This window comes from Brassica oleracea, chromosome C4, assembly GCF_000695525.1.
Source record: "Brassica oleracea var. oleracea cultivar TO1000 chromosome C4, BOL, whole genome shotgun sequence".
NCBI classification, from domain to species: domain Eukaryota; kingdom Viridiplantae; phylum Streptophyta; class Magnoliopsida; order Brassicales; family Brassicaceae; genus Brassica; species Brassica oleracea.
The window spans coordinates 12,704,070-12,719,928 of record NC_027751.1 but is presented as its reverse complement, the minus strand read 5'-3'; the positions used below and the strand labels follow the sequence as shown (position 1 = coordinate 12,719,928).

The window sequence follows — 15,859 nt, the reverse complement described above, 5'->3', positions numbered from 1 at the left end:
TACGAAAACTCCAAGTCTGATTTCAAAAATTTCAAGTCGCAAATACCTTAGTTCTCTCTAAGATGCAGTTTTGTCGCCTCTCAGTTTTGCTTGGTCATTTCCCCTTCCTCTTCTCGTGTATGTTCGCCTTTTTCGATATTGGTGTTTATCCTTTGAAACTTGACATTTATCTTCCGAACTTGACTGATACGAAGTCAATAAAAAGGTTCAACGTAATCCTATAGTTTAGGCGGCTAAGGTGTTAAGTTAACCGTTGCCGTATTATACGATTAATCTGAATCCACGCGAGAAAACTTGTCTTTGCGGGCTTTTTTTTTATCGTAAAGTTTTAATGGTAACTCTAATCGAGATTTGAAGGAGAACACAAAGATGGAGGTAAGGGCGCGTAGGAGCAAGCAAAGGAGTTTAGACGAGTCTTACTTGATTTCGTCGTAAAATCTCAACGGAAACTCCGATTGAGACGAAACGAAAAGCGTTTCGATCGGGATTCAAAAGAGAACACAAAGGAGGAGCTTTTTGAGGCCTGAAAGGTTGCTGTGTAGCGAGATGGAGGTCTGACAGGTCGCTACGTAGCGAGTGGAAGCGAGCCAAGAAGAGTCCTACTTGTTTTCGTCGTAAAATCTCAACGGAAACTCTGATTGAGACGAAATGAAAAGCGTTACGATGAGGATTCAAAACAGAACGCAAAGGTGGGCCCTTTTTAGGCCTGACAGGTTGCTACGTAGCGAGTGGAGAGTTGGCTTGAGCTTGGTCGCTACGTAGCGACCGAGCAATGTACGTTCTCGGTCACTACGTAGCGACCGAGCCGTGTGCGTGCTCGGTCGCTACGTAGCGACCGAGCTGTGTGCGTGCTCGGTCGCTACGTCTTGAGCTTGGTCGCTACGTAGCAACCGAGCCGTGTCCTTGCTCGGTCGCTACGTGGCGACCGAGCTGTGTAATCGATTTGTTGCGCTTCCTTTTTCCGCGATTAACCTAGGGGTTTTCTGCGGTTTTTGGAAGAACAAGTTTTACCCTTCCGAAATGTTTTCGGAAAACGTGTTTTGGTAAAACCCTAACGCATTGAAATTTCTTTTGTTCGGTAATGAGCCAAACTTACAGGGTTTGATAAGATTTATCGTTTCCCTTTATGTTTAAAAAGAGAAATCGCGAGCTCGTTTCATTGCACTTCCTGTGGCGAAAAGTCGCCGCAAGGTTTTCGATTTTCTAAAGAACTGTGGCGTTTGCGTAGGCGTTGGCCAAAGGCGCCGTGGCGGCTGGAGTTTTCTTTGTTGCGAACTGCGATTTTCTCTTTCATATTTCCAGACATTGTTTTGATCAAGCGTTTTGCCGGCTATGAGTTAGAGTAATCCGTACCCCCCTCCTTCTAGCACCAAACTGTGGGAACCGAAATTCGCACCGTCGATTTCCGTTTAAATTAGGAAACTAGGAAAACCCTAATTTCCCAGAGGTCCCGGATCTCTGCGAGAGCCGACGGCAAGTGACCAAATATATGCAAAAATCGTGAAAAGATAACAAACAAGCTTAGAGAAAACAGTAGATCTTATTTCGAGTCCGCGTAAGAGCGTTGCGATCATTACAAGAGATGATAAATTCTTTGGCCGCAAAGGCTGTCAGCAAGCTTCGGTGAGAGCTCGGTCGCTGCTTTGGTGAGAGCTCAGTCGCTACGTAGCGACCGAGCTTTAGTGAGAGCTCGGTCGCTACGTAGCGACCAGCTTTTGCGCTGGTTGCTACGCGGCAACCTTGTTCGCGTCTTTCTCCGATTTTTCGTGAATGTGTTTTCTCCGCAAGATTCTTCGTAAAAATAAATCTTTTTCTAAGATTTTGACCCCAACAAGGCTCGCATATCGGAAAACTGCGAGTCGAGCTTAAGTGGAGACATGGCCAAGTCGTCCACGGGGATCTCGCCAGGGTTTAGTTTTGCAGGTTTCCTCTCGAACTGCTTCTCTTGGGCAGCAAACATATCAATGGTTCCTGAGGGATGTCACGACCACTAGCCTTCAAAGCTTCAATTCATTTCTTAATTCTAAATGCCTGACTCTGCAACAGCCGCGCTGTGTCGAATCGCTCGCAACGAGCCCACCAGTCGCGCAGATTCCCGAAGTGCTTGTTGGATTTCGCCATCATCTCGGTCTCAACCCTCACCCTCTCCTTTGTAACCTCATGGATACGTGAGTCCCTGAGTCGACCTAACTCTTTCTTATGCTCTGCGGCCTTAACTCCCATTTCCTCCAGGAGATTGGCCTTTCGCAGCTCCAAAGCTTCGATGGTAGAGCGAGCGATGGAAAGCTCCGCCTCAGCTGCGTCAGCTCGCTCCTTCTGAGCCTTTCTCCGAGCAACTGCTCGATCCCGTTTTTCGGCCATTTCCTGCCATTCCGCCCTCTTTCGGCGAGGAAGCCTACCTTTGGACGCCATCGTCCTCTTCAGATTCTCCGACTCTGAAAGCGCTTCCTTCAGCGCCGTGTCGTATTTCTCGATGACGAAGTTTGAGACTCCATCGCACTGCTAAGCACGGAAGCCAAAACACTTACGCAAATTAAATAAATACAATGCAAATGTAAAAGACGATGGAGACGAAGGAAAGTCTTACCAGCAACTTGGTACGAACAGCATCAACGTACTCGTCCTGGAAGATCAAGTCAGCAACTGGCGGAAGAGGCTTTGGGCCGCATTTGATCTGACTGACCAGTTCCGCTCATCTGTTCGGAGCATAGATGAGGGGAGTCGGTCCATTGTATTCAAACGAGACGCGGTCGGGAAACTCAATCCTCAGAGTCTTCCTGACGATCGGATCACCACCAGTTGACGTACCGGGAGCCGACACCCCGGGGAGCGATGGAGCATAAAGCTCTGGAAACACTTGGAGCAGAGGCAGAAGGAACCTGGCGACTGGTCGTTTCCTGCTCACTCACTTGCTTCGATCTCTTCTTCTGAAGCGGAACCTCGAGCGAGACATTCCCGGGTTCGTCTGTTAAAGCCAAGTTAGGAGTTGGCCCGATAGTCGAGCCAGCCCGAGCAGAGTAACCGACAACTCTAGCACCTTGGGTCGCAAAGTTATCCTCCGGAGATTGCTGAGTGTTCGACTGCTTCTTTTTCTTTCTCTTCTTCGTGGGCGGCTCGGCGGCCTCAGTCTGACCAGTTTCCTCTGGAAGAGTCTCGAGATCCTCACCAACGGAGGGATCGTCGCGAGATCTCTTCTTGCTCTTCTTCTTCTTAAAAGCAGCGGCGGTGGCGCCGGGTGAAGAGTCTTGACGCTGGAGAGTCGCCTCGATCGTATCGGCAACCACCATCTCATTAGAGGATACCGACGGCTCATCACTCGGCAGACTAAGCTGGGTCGCCATCATGGCACTTAGATCAGGAAGGCCCCTCATTTTACTTGCTTCGTTGATCCTCTTCTGCTCTTCTTTGGTGAACAGCGAGATCCGTCTCTTAACCTTGTTAGCCGAGGGAAGGTAACTTGAATTCCAATCCTCTGCCAAAAACACGAACAAAGGCTTAGTCACAAAAGTAGATGCAGAGAGTCGCAGCAGAACAAGGAAATGCGATCAATGCAACGGCGAACCCTCTCCCTAGAAATGTTTTCCCAATGCTCTTGATCGAGTCTCGCGACGGCACGGGCGCTCGACAGGAATTCCTCTAGATACTCGCGAGAAGTCGGATGATCAGCTGCAAAGAAAAAAATAATGAGAATAAAAACGGTTAGTATGCGAAGAAACAACGCGAGTTAACGAGGGTACTCTACCAAGTAAGGTGTTCCACAATACACGGTAGTCTTCGTCCGGAGGATCCTCGAAGGCAGAATCGTCGCACTTGACGTAAAAATAAGACCTCTGCCAGTCAAATGTCTTATTACGGTGCCCCCTATCACGTTATAGCTTGGTCGCATCTTTATCGACAAAAGGCCGTCGTCCAACGAGCTAATGGACGTCAACTCCTCGAAAGCGCGAACACTTAGAGAGACGTCGATCTCGGCAGCCATGACCATCAAGGCAACCGCGATACGCCATGAGCCATTCAGGAACTGGCTGATCGCCGCGCCTCGGCACCTCACGTACGATGTTACCAGTCGAGGGATCGGGAACCAGAGCTTCGTATCGTCTTGAAAATAGGATTCATAGACGCACTGGAACCCAACCGGTGGTTACCAAGGCCTCTGGCTTTTCGAAGGAATCAGGAAAGTCACCCTCAATCTGCGACGTTCCCTCAAAAGTTCCTTCACACTATCAGAAGTCGACCGCGTCTCGATAACGTTTTCCCAGGCCTGACCACTCACATCCGGAGAGCGCAGGAACTCGAGAGGTACAGCCGAAAGTTCTTCGAAGATCTCTCCAGGGTAGTAGCATGTCGGTACGTAATTAACGAGAGGAGCTCCGTCTCTCGCACTGCTCGAACCGTATCTTTCGCAAACCTGCGGCTCAGCTGGAGTTCCTCCTACTTCTTGTCGGTATGAGCGCGCTGACTCGGAAACCAAGATCCTTTGAGACAGATCCAAACTCCTAGTGTCCATCATCGCTTCATGATGGACTTGTTCGAATTCTTCGAGCGGAACCCCGCTCGCATCTCTCGCGGGACTAGATGCAGTCGCAACCTCTTTCCCTTTCTCTTTACGAGATAACATCCCGCCAGACGACATACCGCTATCTATTCTACAACAACAACAACCTAGAGAGAAGCAAGGAGGAAGAGAGAGAAAGTACCTGGATAATGCGGAGAAGAATGGAGAGAATGAGAAGTGGAGAGATATTTATAGAGGAGGAGCGGGGCGTTTCATCGAGGCGTCATCCTTGGGTCTACATGGGCCTCGAAACAGTACCTAGCCGCCCGAAGTAATCGACGCGCCGTTTCGACTTCTCGCAATAACCGGTTCCAACCCAGGCCGAACCAACAGTCGAACTAAAAATCGGGCCTAACCAAATGAAAACCGGTTCGACCGGGACTCAATTAACCGCCTAAAAACATGAGAATACATGACAAAGTCTCGCGATACGACGACCGAGCAATGCACTTTCGCGATGGCCCGTCTGTCCTTCCAAACTATTAACTTTCCAAATTCATCAAGCTCGACAGAACGTCACTCGCCGATGAACTGGGGAGACTTACTGTAGAGGATGGATTAGACCATCCCTCATGGCCCGAAGAATAGACGGCCCGGCCCATACCAAGTGTAGCAACAGCTCGAAGCGCCGATCTCTCGGCGCGACATGAGAGTACTTTTAGTCGGTCGCACATCGACTTAACACGGTCGGCTCAATGGCTCCTCGAAGCGATGTGGGCTTCTCGGCCCAGCGAGTTAAGAGCCCATAAAAGCGACGCGAGCTAGGTCACGGAAGAGCACCAAGTCGGCTATAAAAGAGAGGAGGGAGACAACGTAAAGAGGATCCAAAATCATTCACACATACTGGACGGCTAGATTAGGGTTTTACCTTTATTATCTTGCCATGTTTTATATTTCCGATAAAGCTCTTCGAGCTCCGGCATCCTTTCCTTTACGCATTTCCTTTCCTTGTAACCGACGAAACGCTTTCCCGACCATCAATAAGACGTCTTTGCTTAACCCACATTCAAAACCGAACGTTCCCTTATTTAGTACCGTTTTCCGATCAAACAAGAAGAATCTGAATTAGGGTCATCGAGAGGACCACTATCTACTAAGCTAGGTTATGTGAGCATGGACCTATGCTTATTGTTTAGTGACCATCACTTAATATAGAAAATCAATTTTTTTTCACTCTTACCATTGATATTATTATTTAACTGACTTTGAAATGAAATTTCATCACATTAACATATCGTAAAAATGATATTGTTTTGTCAAAAGAAATAAAAATGATTATTGTTGTACGAATTAAGATTTCTACTGTTAGAAAAATTGGGTCAAGTCCACGTGAAATACTAAAGAGAAAAAAAATGGGTTAATACTTAATAGTATTACTGGGTTGCCGACCCATGCATGGACGTTCTTTTTTAAGACCAACATTATCGCGGTCCTTATGCTGCGTCCTTAGCAAATATGGACCGAAAAATAAATAAAAAAAAGTGATAAACAAAGTAAACGGACCTTAATTAAGAAGTTTTCGTGATGGTCCCGTCATGGTCCTTACGTGCCACCTGACAGCTTGCGCTTGCGCGTCGAAGTCATGTAGGACAAAGTCGACATTCGGTATCCAAATCGAACTCATCTTCTCCCGAATCTCTCTCGACGGCGAAACATTTGGCGAGAGCTTGTCCGACGATTTCATCCCGAAATCAAAATCCTCTCGGTTATTTCGCTCAGTCGAGACTGATCTGTTGTCTCCAGCCTCGACATCCTTGGATTCTCCGTCGATTTCAATCTGAAAGGTATGTGTTCCTCTTCCGTTTTGAGATCTGTAAGATGTCGTTGTTATTGTCGATCTACCTCCTCCGCATCTTGGTTTCGTTGATTTTTGTTGTGATGATATGATTGCTAGATTAACCGCCTCCGAATCTAACCGTTTTTGATGAAATGGTTGGTGTTTGATTAAATTAAGTTGAGCTCCAGTACTTGTTATTGTTTGATTCACAGTTTATAGGTAGTGGTTACGTGTGGTTTGTTAGATTCGCCGATGATATGATTCCCGTTTGTTGTAATTTTTGATCTACTCTTTACCTCTTTCATCAACAAGAACACCCATTTCACATTCAATAGAGCTCGAGTTCGAGTAGTTGTTATTGTTAGATTCGCCGATATCTAGGTTGCGGTTACTTGCTGGTGATAAAACTGTAATGGTTAATGGTAAAATGAATTGACAAGGCTACAAAATCCTCTTTCGCGCTAGTTCTGTAATTGTTTTGAACGATAAGACTAATTGCCTAGTCTGATTGTGATGTAAGGTTGTGGTTAGCTGCTTGTGATAAGACTGTTATTGTTTTGAACGAAACTTGATAGCTTTGTAGTTCTGTATTGAAGTAACTAAAAAGTATTGCCTATTTTTCTTGTGATGTAAGGTTGTGGTTACTTGCTTGTGATAAGACTGTAAATGTTTTGAACGAAACTTGATAGTTTTGTAGTTCTGTATTGAAGTAACTAAAAAAAATTGCCTACTCTGATTGTATTGTAGTTCGTATGAAACCAAATCTCCTTTAAATTTAATGACATTGTAAACGATAGCTGATAGCTTTGTAGTTGTGTAAGGTGTAATAACTTCTGATTAGACTTTGGTAGATAATGGTTAGGTGGTTGTTAGTTATTACTTGTTACAGTTTCTCCTATTAAATCCCATCCATAATTCATTCTTTCATATTATCTCCAAATCATGTTTCTCTCCTCTTTGCTAACCCTTCAGCTTTATTTTCGAAAATATCTTCACTGTCCTTCTTGCTATGGATTCAAGGAATCCATATAGCCAGTATTCTGGTTATGTAGACCTTCTTAACAGTCAAAAAGAAAATGTTGTTCAGGAAAACTTTCCTTATGAAAGTTTTCCTTCTATTGTAAACATTGGAGCCTCAGAAATCCCTCCTTTCAGTTCCCAACAATCTGAGGCTCCGTCCCAACCTGATGACACACCAGTGGAGCGTCGGGAGAGAAGGAAATGGACCCCAGCTGATGACGAGGTTCTAATTAGTGCCTGGCTAAACACATTTGTTGTTGGAAATGAACAAAAGTCAGGGACCTTCTGGAAACGAGTAGGAGAATACTGCGCAGCAAGTCTTCATGCTACAGAGGGTGGTGAGAAGAGAGAGTATATCCATTGTAAGCAGAGGTGGCATAAATTCAATGATCTGACTAACAAGTTCTGTGGCGCATTCGCAGCTGCAGAGAGACAAATTAGCAGCGGTCAGAATGACAATGACGTTCTAAAGGTGGCTCATGACATCTTCTACTCTGATCAGAACACGAAATTTACCCTTGAGCATGCGTGGTGTGTGTTGAGGTATGAACAGAAATGGTTAAACCTGAACACTCCTAAAGCTAGTGGCAGTTCAAAGAGAAAGACTGGTAAGGCCGGTTCCCAATCTTCAACCACCAATGTTGATGACCATGAGATCCGGCCTGAAGGTATCAAGGCTGCAAAAGCAAGAAGGAATAATGCTCAAGGAAAGGCTCTTGGGGACTATAAGAGCATGTGGGAGCTCAAGATGGAAGATTTGGCGATGAGAAACTGTCGAAGCTGGCCATACTAGACACTCTCCTTGCTAAAAAGGATCCACTTAGTGAAACTGAAGAAGCTGTCAAGAATAAACTCCTGGCCGAGTGTTTCTAGTTTATAATATCTATGTTCGTATTTCGTGGTTGTGTCTTGTGTAATATCTACAAATATTGTCTTAGTTAATGCTTGTTTATGTTGCGTTATGTGACGTTCTGTAATGTTCTGTGATGTTATGTAATAGCAACAAATATTGGCTTATTTAATGCTTGTTTCTGTGATGTTCAAAATTTTCTCGTATCAATAGTAGAGAAGCTACTATTTAACCAGAATCAATAGTTGCTCGTATGTATGGATTTATGTATTATCAATTATGTAAAACTTACGTTTTAAATTATTTTCAGGTTAGGGAAGAAATTGGACTGGATTATAGCTACACGCAGCCTTCTGAATCGGAGGAGTATGGTGAGAACTCAGTAGACAGTGGCTACAGCCAAACAGAAGCTGATATACTGCTGGACCAAGCTGAGATTGATGCCGCGCGGCTTCAGTACCCTCCACAGCCTGAGGTTGAGTTTGGATTCCCGAAGGAATGCTAATGTGGTGGCCAACCTCTTGTAGCAACATCTTACACTAGAAATGATACTGGGAGAAGATACTAAACGTGTGAGAACGTTGATGACGGAGAGTTATCGAGGATATGAGAGCCATGGGTACACAGTATGGCCAGCTGTCTAAAAAGGTAGATTGTCTATCGTTTGTGCGTGACTACGAGACACATCTAAACCAGGTAAAGGATCTCCATTATGACACTGAGCAGAAGCTGGTTAGGCTTGAGAAGATTGTGTGTGAGTTAGCTAAAAAAAATCAAGGTTTACGATCGGCTTTGAATTCGTTGTAGGTGTTATGGTTTTTGTATTAGTGACAATAGGCATGGTCCTCATGTTTAAGTAAAGGAGGTTGCTGTTTATGAACTATGTATGAACCTTGTTTCTCTTGTTTAAGTATGGTCCTAGGATTTAATGAACTATGTATTGTATTATGTGTTTATTGTATGCAACTGAACAAGGAGAATGTTTTTATTGCTGACTTATCAAGTGTAATATGTTTTGTAACGATATCAAATTGTTTAGGAAAGACCAACAAGAACAACAATTGTAGGTAGATTACTTGAAGATATTTCAACGAGGTTCACATGTCTTTGTTTCTTTTGAGATTAGTAACCAAAAGACCACATGTATTTGTTTGTTTCTTCAACAAGAAAACAAACAAGTATCACAAGATGAATACTTCTAAAATAAAAAGCATCACGGGAGTTTCACACATCAAAATCACAACCACAACTTCTTAAGCTATAAGTATGAGATATCTATGGTCATTACAAATACACAAGTCCTCCCTCTTCTACTCATTTCCTAAACAATTGCTTCCTTTTTTTTTTCATTTTAAATGGCATCTTCTTCCCATTATCATTACCACAAAGATGATGATGCTGATTTTGAAACCCCATTTGAAGAATTTTTTAACAACTATGCTCCTATTCCAGAACCAAAAGAGCGAAAAAACGTATTTTTATCGAGAGAAACCGGGAAGAAGGCCACAAAAAACTATGGAATAATTATTTTTCTGAAACTCCAACATACCCTCACAAATTATTCCGGCGACGGTTTCGAATGAACAAATCATTGTTCATGCGTATTGTGCATCGTCTCTCCACATAAGTAGAGTATTTTCAACCAACACAAGATGCAGTCGGACGGTATAGTCTATCACCGCTCCAAAAATGTACCGCAGCAATTCGTCAATTGGCATATGGTGGCGGGGCTGATATAGTTGGCGAATATGTCCGACTTGCTGAAACAACAGCTCGAAAATGTTTGCACAATTTTACTGCCGGAATAATCCACTTGTTTGGCGATGAATACCTAAGACGTCCCACACCGGAGGATCTGGAAAGACTACACCATATTGGAGAACATCGTGGATTTCCAGGGATGGTTGGAATCATCGACTGTATGCATTGGGAGTGGAAGAATTGCCCCACATCTTGGAAAGGAATGTATTCACGAGGAACCGGAAAAGCAACAATTGTGTTGGAGGCGGTAGCTTCATATGACCTCTGAATATGACACGCGTTTTTTGGAGCACCAGGTACTATGAATGATCTTAATATTCTTGATAACCTGTTTCTGATGACATTATTAACGGAATAGCGCCACAAGTCAACTTCTATGTCAACGGGACGGAGTACCATATGGCTTATTATCTCACAGATGGTATTTATCCGAAATGAGCGACTTTTATTCAATCTATCCAACTACCACAAGGTGAGAAAAAAATCATTATTTGCTAAAACCCAAGAAGCTGTGCGAAAAGATGTTGAACGTGCCTTTGGAGTCCTGCAAGCTAGATTTGCCGTTGTCAAAAATCCATCTAAGTTATGGGATAAAAACAAAATATCAAATATTATGAGAGCATGTATCATACTCCATAATATGATTGTCGAAGATGAACGAGAGTCATTCACTCAGTATGACAATTTTGAATTTCAACAAGGAGAAGATGTGGATATAACATTTTCCGTCGATATGGCTACAAATCTCGGCAATACAATTGATCGTCGAACGAGAGTTCCGGATAGACAAGCTCATCAACAATTAAAAAATAATTTGATTGAAAATATATGGGCTAAATTTGGACATCTTCCAAATAACATATAATTTATAAGTTTCTATAAATTGAATAAAATGTGTTTTTTCTTTTATTTATGATTTTTGTATGATTTTCTGTTTTTAATTTATGTCTGAATGTTTTCTTTTAGTTGAATAAAATGTTTGTAATAAAATGTTTGTAATTTTCTATGAATTGAATAAAATGTTTGTAATTTTCTTAGGTTTTCAATTTAAATGTTATATGTTTTATTTCAAACACATATTTTATATGAAATTATTTATTAAAATAAATAATTTCATTTAACTAAGAGACAACAATAAGTCCCAGCAATGCAATTTGGTTAAAGTCTCTTAACATTGTCCCTAACTATAACAATACTAATAAAAAAAGATAAGGACTCAGATATTTGTCCCAGCAATAGTGTTCCTCTACGTATTTAAAACAAATCTTTAATGGCTCAAAATATGTGTTAGCCCGAAAGACTCAAAAACATAAATATAAAAGAAGGAAGAGAGGATGCTGACGTGTCGTGATATCTTCCCTCTGTGCTGCTGACATGGCGGAACCAAAGAAAAGAACCTTCTCCTTTATATATATATAGATAGATTACCATAAAGTTAATCAATAACGTTATACACGAAATGATATATATTTATGAAGTTAGCAGGTAACATATATTTTTTATAGGCTATTAACGCTTGCACGAGGACCAATTTGTACTTTCACAAATGACTCATACCCACTTACCTAATTAAATAAATATTATAGCTATTTACCTAATTTATGCATCTTCCATGTATATTCAGCTAAATCACTCTTCTCTTTTTTGCCTTTTGTTTTTACTTTTATTAATTAATATTAAATCAATTACGAAAATTATAAATTATAATTAAAATTCTTATTAATTTGTTATTTTTAAGGGTATTATGGTATTTACAAGAATTAAAATCCTAGTTTCCTAAAAAATCTTGATAAAGTACTATTGAGACAAATCAAAGTTGAGAGTGTCTTTTTTTTCCTAATTTTCTCTTAATCTTATCCTTAATCCATTTTATAACGTTTTCCACTTAACATACATCATCAGACACAATCTAATATGCAAATATCCTAAGAACACAATAATGTTCTTCGATCTTTGAGAACCACCTTGAAGAATGAAGAACAACCTTTCCATAAATAATCTCTAACAAATAATCTTCATCGTAACAAACCAACTATGACAAAATACTGATTATTAAGCTGCCACAAATCATGCCCTCACCTTAGCTGAATCTTTAGGATTCGAAGACTCTGAATTTCCTAGTGTTCGCTTGTGAAGAACTCCTTAGCTCCTCCTCTTTCGATCTATCTTCTCCAGCTTTTCTTTCTACCAACTTGTTTCCGCTCTTACTTCTATTTAAACTTGGTTTTCTTGGTTTCGTAAAAAATGAGGGCTCAAAGGGGCTTTATATAGGATTTCCCAAGCTTCCTCACCATGCCGGACACTTAATGTCGGTTTCCTTATTTGGATTGGTCAAACATCACCATCAATTGCTTGAATTGATTTCTACGATTGTTTCCTTTTTTGAATCTTGCATATCCAACCTTCCTTTTTTATAATCCTGCAGTGAAAGCGAGTCAAACTTTTCTTACTTTGAAAGCGTTATTCAGTAGCCAAACATTCCTTAATTTGCCTTACGGTCTCGTTCTTTCCTATCCACACTCCGATCGTGCCATGATCGGTTTACTATCACTCAGCCCATTCTGAATTTGTTTCATGTGCTCACTGAAGATCCGGTGCTTAGGAAAAACAAAGCTTATTCACCCAACATGCCTGACTACATGTGTTTTCACAATTACAAAAATAAAATCCTTGTTTAATTAAACCTCTGGAAATCTTTTTCTTTCAAATTTTAAAATATTCCGGGAGCGGGTGAATAAAGTGGGCCTTTGGCCCCTTTCACGAGTTGGTCAAGAAACAAAGAAACCGCTGCCCATTCACGTAAGAGAGCCCACAGTTGAACCCAAGGAGGAAAAACCCAATCATAAAGGATGGGACAGCACAGCATAGGAGTATTGATATATCATGTTTTTTACTGATTTTCAACCGTGATATATAAATCCTTTTACCAAGTCTTTATATTATGTTTGAAGTCCTTTTTCGAGTCTTTTACCAAGTCTTTATATTATGTACGTTTTTGACATATTTAAAGATTTTGGAAAAAATGGGAGTTTGTAGAGAATTAGAGCCGAAAAGCTGAAGTTGGAGTCGAGATTTTGATCTGGCTTCGATTAACACCCTAGAGGCCTCTAGTATTTACAAGTGCTCAAGTCGTGTTTTTTTTTAACCTATTTTATGATTTGCTAAGCCATTATTTAGGCTACACTTTTTTAGCTTTGGAGAGACAAGTCAAAACTCCTAGAAAGTCTTCTTCGAACTTATTTTTTGATTTGTGCTTCATTGATTATGTCATAGTGGATAATTTGTTATATTTATGGTTTTATAGGGTTTAGGATTACCTGTGAATTCAATCCTTAAGTATTTCAACAAACACTCTGAAATTGCATAGTTATTTTTTTGGTAAATTTGAGCATATCATACGTTTAGCATGAACCTAACGCCGATCATAGTTGCCCCATATAATCCAACCAATGCAAGCAACATGGATGGGAAATCGGCCAATTCATACATCAATACAGAGTCGCGGTCCTGATCAGTACATTGATATACCATGGATTTGACTCATTTTCATCCATGGTATATAAGTGTGTTACTATCTATATATCATATATTCTATCCTATTAGGTATGTTTTCAGGTTCAGGAGTATCTTGGAGTAAAGTGATGATTATGGAGCATTTAAAAGCTTAAAAGAGATTTTATCCGAGCTGACCATTAGAGGTCGATACGAAGAAGAAGCAATCGTTCGACGCACATCCAGTGCCGTCGATCGATACAGAAGAGAAGCCTCGACGATTGAAGATTATGATCGATCGATGTAGATCCTGTACCATCGATCGATGTCGAGACGCGAGATGCGCGACTTGGTTCCAGCTGACTTTAAACCCAAGGCTTCACCAAATTACAAGATTACCCCTGACGAGTTTTTAACCTAATAGTTATATACTTGCCTAAGTTATAGGAGGCAAGAGAGCTTTTGGCTACCATTGTATTCTTATTTTCAGCAGAGAATTTTAGGAGAGAAAATCATAGAGAGATTTGTGATTGGAACTCCATTGATTCATCCATTCTATTCTATGCAGTTTTTTTATCTATATTTTATGTCATGAATTGCTTAGCTATGTCTGAGTAGTTCAGTTGTTAGATTCATGATTCAAATAGGTTAGAGGGATTAGCCCCAACTATAGATTTGCTAAGTTGTGATATTCATTGATTGATTGTTCATTAATGCTTGTTTTAGCCTTGCTAACTAGAACATGAACCTAGGAATTAGCATGAGTCAAGCATCCTTGACCATCATGTCCTGAATCTAATCTGTCATCCTAGGACTGCTGTAGAGATGCTAACCCCTGATCTAGGAGACTAGTGAGCATTATCAACATGCGCCTAGGGCTTAGCTAGAAGCATCGATCGATATTGTCTTCTGACAATCGATCGATATTGCAAAAGGTGTATCGATCGATATTGTTGGGGTCGAAAACGATTACGACGAAGTTAACGTCCAAATCCCCGAAGAAGAAAAACGTAGAAACCTTCTTCGACAAATACTTTTTCGAAATAGATTCTTCTTTACGAAAAGCTTTGCGGAGGAAACGTGAGTCATCGGACAAAGAGCTCGAAAAGGATCGTTACGCAGCGACCAAACACGTGCTCCACTCGGTCGCTACGTAGCGACTTCGAGCCAAGGCTCGGTCGCTACGTAGCGACCGAGCTCGAGCAGGAGCCCGATCGCTACGTAGCGACCGAGCTCGAACCAAAGTTCGGTCGCTACGTAGCGACCGCGCTCTTCCGAAACGTCGATACAACATTAGTCCATGCGTTCTCGTCTACCCTTCGATGCTATCTCCCGAAGACCGTAGCGAACCCATTTCAAGATTCCCCGCCATTCTAAGTTATCGATCAAACTTTACCGTAAAAACCGCGGAAAGTTCGTTCTTTATCGAAAAAAGCCGTAATAAACGCTTCGAGTCGGAAGACGGCCCAAAGGGACCTAAGACATGACTCGAAGCCCAACTTACGATTTCTTAACCAACAGCCCGTAAACCGCATCTCGGTTTACGCTTGGTCCGCAAGGAGAGATAAATGTCAAGTTTCCGCGGATAAATACGAAATTTTGACGATAATTACGGAGATCGGAAAAAATGGTATATCTCCATTTTTTTATGCTATGAGGGCTTAAGGGCAGAAGAGGAAAAGCGCAAACCGACCTTGGAGCCAGTATATAAGGAGTCCTAGGCGAGAGACATGAAAAGGACTTTCGAAGCAAACTTAGCACTTAGAGCGATTTAGGCATATTTCCGTTTTTGTTATTCGAGCTGCGACTCAACTAGGTTATTGCCATCTTAGGGTTTTACAACTAGAAATCTCGCCAACAGCTCTCGAGGGACGAAACCCTCAGGGTTATGGCCGAGACACATGAAGGCGTCGGAGGCAACCACTCAGGCGGTCGCGCCTTGGCAATCAAAGTAAGAAGTCTAGGCTTCTTCTGGCCGACAATGAACGCAGATTGCGAATCCTACGCGAAAAGTTGCGACAAATGCCAAAGGCACACACCAAGTATCCACTGCCCAACTGAATTGTTACGAACGACAACAGCACCTTGTGGGAACCGAAATTCGCACTGTCGATTTCTGTTTAAATTAGGAAACTAGGAAAACCCTAATTTCTCAGAGTTCCCAGATGTCTGCTAATACCACACGCCAAGCAATCAGAACACGAAACGAGAATAGTAATAAAATAAGAAATCGAAAAGAGAGCAAAGTAGATCTTATTCCGAATTCGCGTTTGAGCGTTACAACAAGGTAAGAGCCTGGGCTACGAGAGCTGTCGGCGAGATTCCTAGTTCTAAAACCCTAAGACGGCAATAACCTAGTTGAGTCGCAACTCGAATAACAAAAACGGAAAATATGCCTAAATCG

At 41.9% G+C, this 15,859-nt stretch overlaps 2 protein-coding genes across 2 annotated transcripts in view; one reads left to right on the top strand and one right to left on the bottom strand.

The window, feature by feature from the left end:
* The window catches only part of LOC106338164, an 8,312-nt gene extending 4,333 nt beyond the window's left edge, over positions 1-3,979 (bottom strand). Inside the window, exons 1-5 of the mRNA XM_013777199.1 lie at positions 3,730-3,979; positions 3,556-3,666; positions 2,809-3,472; positions 2,588-2,678; positions 2,032-2,499 (exon numbers count right to left, since the gene is read on the bottom strand). Of these exons, the coding sequence (XP_013632653.1) occupies positions 2,032-2,499; positions 2,588-2,678; positions 2,809-3,472; positions 3,556-3,666; positions 3,730-3,979 (1,584 nt within the window). The remainder of the gene's footprint in view (positions 1-2,031; positions 2,500-2,587; positions 2,679-2,808; positions 3,473-3,555; positions 3,667-3,729) is intronic.
* Positions 3,980-7,341: 3,362 nt separating this feature from the next.
* Positions 7,342-8,707, top strand: LOC106338163 (glutathione S-transferase T2-like). The gene is made up of 2 exons (XM_013777198.1): positions 7,342-8,112; positions 8,513-8,707. The coding sequence occupies exons 1-2, from the start codon at positions 7,342-7,344 to the stop codon at positions 8,705-8,707; spliced, it is 966 nt and encodes a 321-aa protein (XP_013632652.1).
* Positions 8,708-15,859: the final 7,152 nt, after the last annotated feature.